Raw genomic sequence first — 9,032 nt, 5'->3', positions numbered from 1 at the left:
TGTTAAGATGTGACCACATCTTATCAGGAAACAGGACCTGGCATTGTCTTGGCGAATCTATCTGTCCGGAACCAAACCGGATGCTGCGTCCCCTTTGATTCCCTTGCAGGAGCTGCATGGAGTAAACCTCTGTCCATAGCCCATCCCCACTGCAGAACTTCCCAGAGTTCATGGCTGTAAGGCCAGACGGTGAACATCCGTTCTGATGTCCCGTCCAACGCAGGCCAGGGCAGCTCACCCAGGAATTCCTGACAACAGCCCAATAACTTTTGGTTGCATTAGATCAGAGATTTTCAAAGTGTGGGGCATGACCCCATCGAAGGTGTAAGGGGGAGGGATAGCTCAGTGGTTTGAGCATTGTCCTGCTAAACCCAGGGTTGTGAGTTCAATCTTTGAGGGGGCCATTTAGGGATCTGGGGCAAAAATCTGTCAGGGATGGTACTTGGTCCTGTTGTGAAGGCAGCAGACTAGACTCAAGGTCCCTTCTAGTTCTACACTTCTATGATTTTATGACCGGACAGGGCTGCGCTGAAGGGTCAGAATCAGCAGAGGGATCTGTCCGGATGGGAAGCAGGAGGGGCTCCGTATAGGCAGTCTCGCCTGCCAGGATCAGGCTCCCTGCCCATCTTGCTCCCCCACGGCTGCAGCCACAAAGTGCAGTCACCCTCCTCTTCTGGAAAGGCAGACAGACTCTGAGTGGGGGGCTGCAGGCTGCACCCTGGGAGTACTGCTCTTTCCCTGCCAGACAGAGCCCCCTGCTGGCCCCAGCCCTTCAGCACAGCCTCAGGGCACAGAGCCCCATCCGTGTCCCCTGACTGATAGAGCCTGTGCAGGGGAAGCAGACAGAGCCATGCTGAAGGGCCGGAGGCTGTAGGGTATTGAGTCTGGTGGAGGGATGGGCAGTACTCATGGGCTACAGCCTTCTGTTCCCCTCCTGACACCAGCCCGTCAGGCAGGGAGCCAGGTCCTGGCAGCCGAGGCTACCTGACCACTGTAGAGAGTGGAAGGCTTCCTCAATTGCGACATGGTGAGTACCCCCCACCCCTATGGTACCATTACGTAAAAAGAGGGAGACATGAATCTCTGAAGGGGACACAACAAAAGAGTTGGGGAGCCTCTGTCTTAAAGCAAAAGTTATTGGCCTCATGTTGCAGATGCTGCTGCTGCTACATCACATAAGTCAGTTCAAGGCTGGCCTCAAACCAAGAAGATAACTATATCAGACCATAGCCGAACAGCACAAAATGGCATATTTTATTTCAACTCTCTGATCATACAGCAAGCAACAAGAGTCTGGAAAGTCCCAGCTTATAAAACAGGAATTATACTCAGATGCGGTCTACACTGTCAACATCTACCATCCTGGAGGTCCCAGCTGCAACAGTGGGCTCCACAGGCAGGATTCTAACCATTTGGTTTTGTGCTATAAGTGAGACAATTTAATCATATTCCTAAATAGCATTAGACCCTGTAAAGACCAAGGCTAATAGGATTTGAGAACACAAGTTGGTCTCCCTTCTACAGTAATAAACAAACCATGTTTTTGCTCCGTTTTGAAGGGGAACACACACCCTGTTATAAACATGTTCAAGGACAGACTTTTCAGTGTATAATGGACTGGACAGTAGAAACCAGAGGTAGAGCCCTTCATTCTAGGTCAGCAGCGCTGAAAGTAGTTACATCTGACCAGGGCATGGAGGATTGTCTCAAAGGGACTTCCTTCCTATTGGAAGTGGTATGGAAAGCAAAAAAAATGGTGAAGATTTTTTAGATTGTTTTCCACTAACTTCTTCATACCACCCCACACTCCCAATCGCCAACTCCTCTCTCCTTGATGTCCTGCTGAAGAAGCTTGACAGCACATTAAATGACCTCCAGAAGCTCATTTCTCAGCTGCTCACGTATAGCAAAGGATCTGCTGCAGGATCATGCACCGGGTTCTATGTATTCCATAATTCCACAGTTCCAGTTTACTGCGGAATCCACCCCTTGCTTCAGAACCAAACATTTCATTTAAGGTTTCCAGTCCTCATGGTTGTGAAGATCACTTTGAAAAAGTGAAACGAGTATAATCAATGCAGCAGCTCTTCTTAGGCTGCCAGCTTGAAATCGCAGCTCTGGGATGTATGGACTGTCCTATTCATCTCAAAACTTGCATTTCACAATCATTTTCAATTTGAGCACTTATTCTATTGTTGATTATTGCATCTGATGCAGCATTGGGGATGAATTTTGCCTGATGTATGAAGTACATCACCTGATATGAAATTTTGTCAAGTGCCGATATTTACTATGAGGTTTCTATTCACTATATTTGCCCCCCACACCTATCTCTAATTCAAGATACTTAAACACATTTGTAAAGTACACAGTGAACACTCCTTACACATTTGATCCAGGCTACCCTAGTAAAAAGAACAACCTCTGAGGCCTGGAACAGACATGTGGGGGAACACATCCATGCTAACTTTTACAGATATGTAAAATACCTTGAATTAGGGATAAAAAAGGTATAATGAAGGCTCATAGAAGCTGGAGCACAGCATAGCAAAAAAGGAATTAGATTCGAGTTACGAAGGAATTCACATGAAGAAAAATCTTTAGTCAACAGGCTCCTATTTTGGTTTCAAAGGACCTGGGCCATGAGAAATACCCAAGAATCAGATGTGACAAATGAGAATAATGTCTAATTTTTTTTGTATAGATTGTGTGATTTGATTTCACTGTTCAATTTTGTATTGCTGCTGTCTGAATGCATAGAGTTAAAGCAAAGGAGACTGTAAAAGGGTTGTTAAAGAACCAAGCAAGAAAAGTAAAACAATGAGACAAATAAGAGCCTAACATCAAAGGGTAAGCTAAACCCTTATAGAAACTGAAAGATAGACAGACAGTTCAGTGACTGGCCAGAGTGTGTCAGTGGAAAAAGCCAACAGGCTGGGAAGACTCATTCAGAGACAGAAAGAGTATAATGTAAGCAGGAAGCATGTTTCTCCCAATTCAGAAATGGGAATAAGTCTGAGTTCTGGATAGAGAGATTAAGTTTAAGGAAATGTGTGCAGGACTCTTGTTTCGTATTGCAGCCCTGTGCACTTTGTATCTTTGGGTGAAAGAATAAATGCATTGTTTTGAAGACGTTGTTTGTGAGACACGGATCAGCTGCTGTCCCACGCTCCCAAATTTGGACCCACTGAAGTAGTCTTGGTTGGTATCCAAGGGACTGTAACCCAGATCCTAATCTAAGAGTGGGAGAATTGCACAATTCCACCCCAGGAGAGATAGGCTCAAGGCCTGACATCTGTGGGGGTGCACTCAGACCCCAAGACGGGACAGTGGTACTGTTGGTTCAGTTTAAGTGTCAATAAAGATGAATTAAAAACAATTATTGCTCTATCAAGGCAGAGATATGATATTTAATATTCTGGGAATAAAGACACCCCCCCCCCACGCCCCCCAAAACAAGATCAGTGAATTGCAACAGTGCAATGCCTGAACAATGAGTAGCTGTTGATATGCTTTGGAGAAGAACTGTTCAGAGCCTGAAAAAAGCATCCATGTGAAATGAGTAGGGCTCATTTCCCACTAGAGACGATCTTGTCTAGTTGTGCAGGAAAGAACAGTTAGAGCTCTTTTTTTGAGAGAGAGAGAGAGAGAGAGAGAGAGAGAGATTGATTTCAAATCTGAAAAAGTTCTGTGACACGTTTGCTGTTTTTAAGCCAGCTCTAGCAATAGTGAATACAAGCCAAAGAGAGCAGTTCCCTAAGAGACTAAGGGACTGTCAACAATTGTATTTAAAAGTCCAATCTGCATTAATAAAGGTCATTTAAGATACTTGTCATATTTTCAGTTCTAATTTTCCATTTGAAAATGAAAATTAGAACTGAAAATATGACAAGTATCTTAAATGACATTAATGCAGATTGGACTTTTTCATTTTGGCATGGCTTGGACAGTGAAAGGAGGCTAGTATATTTATGATCAATTTCCAGTCAAAGATACTTATTCCTTCTCATGCACTTTATTCTGCTGTGTTTGTAACCCAAACATTAGGAGGTGCATTTTTAAAGATTTCCAAACAAATTTATTTTAAACTGATCAATTTTACGAGTTAGGTTTGGTTTTCATACAAAGCCGATGTTTTGGGACTAAAACACATAACCCTTACTCTCACACTATACATACTTGAGTAACAAATCAAACACTCTGATGCATATAAACTTTAATCCAACACTTGTTTCCCACTTTTGTATTAGCAATTGTCTCCTTTTGTTTCTTACTAAAATTCCACTAAGAGACAGCTGCAAGCTTAAGTTAAATTACTTGCCACAAAATGAAAAAATGCATAAGTGGAATTTTTAAATGCTTCATAATTCACTTTACTGCATCATAAGCTTATTTCATCAGAATCAGACAGTTGAATTTTGTATAGCTTTCATTATCCACAATGCTAAGAAGGTACAAATAGTTACCTTTCAAAGCACCAGTGTCACAGCCACATGTCTAGTTAGCCACCTAGAATCTGGGTAGTGCCTCAGGAGCATCTGAATACAGTCTACTGGAAATATTCATCATTACCAATGAAATCTTTAATAGAATTAGATAGCAATGTTGACTTAAATTTTTAAATTGTACACCTTACTTCCTCTTCACTGCCCTCTTCCCCTACACCTCTAGTGCATTGTAACACTGTGGGCCTGGAAAGTGAGACATGGCAAGATCTTTGTTCACAAAGGAGGTATCTGGAGCAGCTTCTCACTCAAGCACTCTGCTCCATCCTTTTGTGCATTCTGGAGAGTAAAGAACTCAGATTTCACTAAGTCTTACTTTGCAGGCTTGCTGCATAGAGGCAGTGTCACAGACTCGAGTAGGGTACTGAAATGCAAGATATGTAGACAGCAGTTGCCTTTGTGAAAGGCCTGATAGGTAGATACAACTTAATGAATGTAACAGTTTGGTTCTGGTTTACAGAAAGTTTTAGGGACTGGCAAGGACTCCGGGTTTCTCCACCTACAAACCCCGACCATTGTGATATCCCTCTCTGCCACTCCTCAGAAGCGGGCTAGAGGGATGTAGTTCACAATATACTGTCAATACAACTTCCAGGAGAAAGCTGAACAAAGAGCAAGACTCCCCGACTCATGGAAGGAGTGTGATACAGCCACAGCTCCTGTTGTCCATGGAAATCCAAACACTGAGCCCACACAGAAGCACTAGGACACAGAAAACTTATTTAAGAGGATCACAAACTAGAGTTGAATTATAAATTTAAACTCCACATGACAGCATTTAGAACAGACTGAGTGAACTATTACGTCAACCCATACTTTTTCATAAAGTACAAAAAGTGGTGCTACATGGCTTTACTTAGTAGGTGACATTTCACCGCACAGTAATTATGAGAACTGTGTTGTATTTTTATAAAGCACATACCTGTCTGCTGTTGGATTCCCCACCTGGTCCCCCTCATCCTGAACTGTCGAGTTCCATTCTGTTGAAGCCTTCTGTTCATTTGGGGGGAGTACTGCTTTCTCTCTTCTTTCTTATTCAATTTAATTATATCATCTGCAAAAATAAAGGTTTTATGATACACTTTAGACTTAAGTATTTTAAGTAGTGATAAAATCTTAGTTGCTTTGAATTAAGCCCTATAGCCCTTACTCAGGCAAACTCCCAGAGTCAGTCTTTTAGGAATAATTCTCAATGGGAGAGTAAAGATGGAGCCAGGGCTATTCATTTGGCCCTTCAGATTTATTGGTGGGGATGTCACTTGCAACTCACCATCCTTTCCAGTATTTCTCTTGCATTAGGTTCTCTAAGACCAATAATGAAAATTAAGTTATCCAGTAAAGAGTCAGCAGTTAGTAGTGCCCAGTGAGTGGCACCAGTTTTTCTGCACTGTACAATTATTTTACATTGGTAAGTTAGTATTACAGTCAAGTAGGACTGCTGTATTCAGCATAGATATAAGAAATCTACACTTTTCCCTTTTTTTTTTTTTATAAGGGCAACAATTTTCAAAAAGCCTTACTCTGGGCTTTACAGCATTACTCTCATGCTACTGTCTGAATAATTTCAATTAAACTGTCTCCTAAAACAACAGCCTCATAATAAGTTTTGTGGAATGCATTTTTATATATATAATATAGAAGTGGCTATTTGCGGCAGCTATTAAAGTAACCCAAGTTCTGTAGATAGTTTTAATAGCTGGAAATAGGTCAAGCATAACATTTTTGGGTTAACTGTATGGAGGAACCAGAAGAATCTGCTTCTCAAAAAAAATCTGTTTCAAATGAAGTGTCTTAGAACACAGCATAATCAATCATACAAAGTCAGAAAATACCAAACAATGTTCTAGAAATATTACTTCTATAATACTGCCTGGTCTATATATTTTATGCTACATATGTTACAATATTTAATATTGAACATATTTAATCAGAAAAAAGACACGGTACTATGACAGAAAAAAAGACAGTACTATGACATTCAGCCAAGTTAGCACTGGAATTTTAAGCTTCCAAACATTTATTTAGTCCATTTTAAACACATTTTAAAGCAGATGGCCCATCTCCCACATCACTTTAGAAAATTTAAGGTTAAAAAAATATAACATATTAGACTGCAGACCAACTGATAACTCAAGAATACCTTTGAAAACACAGAGACTAAGTGGATGAAATAATATCTTTTATTTCACCAACCGAAATTGATCCAAGACACAAGCTTTTGAGCTCCATAGAGCTCTTTATCAAAAATCATTAACTCAGGCTTTGTCTATACTTACAACACTGCAGTGGCACAGCTGCACCACACTAGCGGTTAGTGAAGGTGCTGCCTATGCCAATTGGAGAGCTTTGCCAATTTGTGGTACTCCACCTCCCAGAGAGGCAATAGCTATGACAACAGAAGAAGCCTTGTCTACACCACGGTTAGGTCAGTATAACTATGTCACTCCACACCCTGGAGAGATGTAGTTATACCGATATAAGAGACATTTGTCAACAACTTTTCTGACACCATGACAAATGTGGGATTTCATATAATCCATGATCCTGCCAACCCTACAACAGATTACATGTCTTTAGCTGAGGGACAATAGGAATGGATGATTTTGTTTTCATGTAAATTACCCCAGTAACAAACTAAACATGAGATTATAGACAATATAAGGAGAATAATTTCCAAACAAGGTATCACATTAGCAGTTCTCTGTAAGGTATTGCTACTGACACACCTATAGTAAATCATTACTAGATAAAAAATGGACATAAAGAGAAAACATTAAAGTGAGACTAGAATGAAACAAACTAGGCAACCAAAGTAAGTATCTTCCCTAGCCAATCAAACTGAATCTGTGTATCATAATACACTATATACAAAAAACCAACCCTCCATCCTCCCACATTCCTACCTTTAAGGGAGCCCTGAGCCAGTGTTTTACAAGATTTGTCCAAATGAAGGACTGGGTTAGTCACTTGGCAAAGCCCATTTGATGTGCAATAAAAGTGGGCAAGTTGTAGCCACCCTCATATTTTAAAGTTTTTTGCATCTTCATATTCATAAAGGCAACATGAAGTCCCCCCCCCCCAAAGAAAATCTCTTTTACATAAAAAAAGTCAGATCTTGTTCTCCCCGGAATTTTGGGAAACTTGATAGTAGGATAACTAACAGGATTAAGTATCAGAGGGGTAGCCGTGTTAGTCTGGATCTGTAAAAAGCAACAGAGTCCTGTGGCACCTTTAAGACTAACAGATGTATTGGAGCATAAGCTTTCGTGGGTGAATGCCCACTTCGTCGGATTAAGACATCACAGATTCAAAGTAAAACTGAATTGAGAAGAGATATGAATTCTTTTAGGCAGAGTGTTTAAACTCAGCTGTTTTGGTTAACCCCCAGTTAACTCCAAAATCTCCTAAAGAAAAAAAAAAGCCCCCTTGGTTAAAGCCTGAATACATGACCACTTCAATGGCGAGTCCACCTGTATTTCTGAGGCTCTTTCTTGACCAATGGGTCAAACACCAAAAGTAGGCAAGGCTGGCCATTGCTAAGATGAGAGAGCTAAACAGCAACTTTTCTTCTTAGGGGGGAAAAATACCAGGCCTTTATAGAACAACAAAAAAAAGGGGCCCAAGCCTGACAAACTGTGCTGGGCCTAGTCCCCCTCCCTGAATATTTTCCTTTGCAGGGCAAGCCGGACCAGGCTTCCTCCCTTGCGGGAAGGCTGGCCCGCCTCCCCCTTGAGGCAATGGGCCTGAGTGGGACCCCCAGTCACTGTGCAATGGGTCCTACCGGAAGCCAGCTGAGCTGCAGCGCGTGCCAGGCCCCCGGGCCTGCGCCACCGGCTCCCCACCCCCACAGGGAGGGACAGCCCGAGGGTGGGGGGGGGGAGTGGTCTCAGGAGCCGCCCCCTGCCATGCAGTCGAGAGGGCCTCGGGAGACAAGGCCCAACCCGCGTTGGACCCGCTCGCCAGGCCCAGGGCGCCTCCCCGCCCCCGGCAGTGGTCGGGTCCGCGCCCCCTCCCCCGCCCTCGCCGCACGGCCCGCGAGACCCACGCGTGGTTAGGGCCGAACGGCCCGCCCCGGCCCGCGCCCCACAAGCAGTGGGGCCGCGTACTCGGGAGGGGCCGTCGCGGCCCGGCCCGCCCCTCTCCTCACCCAGCGACATGTCGATCTTCTCCAGGCTCTCGCTGCTGCCGCTCCGGGCAGCCGCCGCGGAGAAGCCCAAAGGGGTCGCCCCGACACGGAACCCGTTCATGGCCGAACTGAGAGCCGCCTCCCCTCCCTGACTGAGACAACGGCCGCCCACTCTGCGCACGCGCGGTCACATCCTCACCGGCAGCCAGTGTTGTGGCTGGCTGGCGCTCGCGCGATTAGACGGGCACAGGCGCGTGCGCATTCAATAATTCGCTGAGCGGGGTGGATCTGCGCATGCGTGAAAGAGGGGTCAATGATGAGGTCTAGCTTTCTCCGGGAAAAAACCTGTAATCTCAGCCTCAGTATGCCCCCTACAGGTCAGGAGGAGAATGTCCAGCACA

At 43.9% G+C, this 9,032-nt stretch overlaps 1 protein-coding gene across 1 annotated transcript; it reads right to left on the bottom strand.

The window, feature by feature from the left end:
* Positions 1–2,009: 2,009 nt before the first annotated feature.
* Positions 2,010–8,816, bottom strand: LOC113409481 (UAP56-interacting factor-like). Its single transcript, XM_026663438.2, has 3 exons — positions 8,653–8,816; positions 5,428–5,559; positions 2,010–2,047 (listed from the first exon to the last, which is right to left on the bottom strand). The coding sequence occupies exons 1-3, from the start codon at positions 8,750–8,752 to the stop codon at positions 2,010–2,012; spliced, it is 270 nt and encodes an 89-aa protein (XP_026519223.2). The 5' UTR covers positions 8,753–8,816.
* Positions 8,817–9,032: the final 216 nt, after the last annotated feature.

This window comes from Terrapene carolina, unplaced genomic scaffold (genome assembly GCF_002925995.2).
Source record: "Terrapene carolina triunguis isolate 2854851 unplaced genomic scaffold, T_m_triunguis-2.0 Scaffold33627, whole genome shotgun sequence".
NCBI lineage: Eukaryota > Metazoa > Chordata > Testudines > Emydidae > Terrapene > Terrapene triunguis.
The sequence above is the reverse complement of the archived record's forward strand: the minus strand, read 5'-3'. Positions and strand labels throughout refer to the sequence as shown.

Bases quoted from the DNA above. Each gene is read 5' to 3' on its own strand.
- LOC113409481 (XM_026663438.2), bottom strand. From the start codon at position 8,752: ATGAACGGGTTCCGTGTCGGGGCGACCCCTTTGGGCTTCTCCGCGGCG. The intron at 5,560-8,652 runs GTGAGGAGAGGG...TTATTTTTGCAG, and splicing joins GAAGATCGACATGTCGCTGG to ATGATATAATTAAATTGAAT. The intron at 2,048-5,427 runs GTATGTGCTTTA...ACTTTTTCAAAG, and splicing joins GGGAATCCAACAGCAGACAG to TGATCTTCACAACCATGAGG.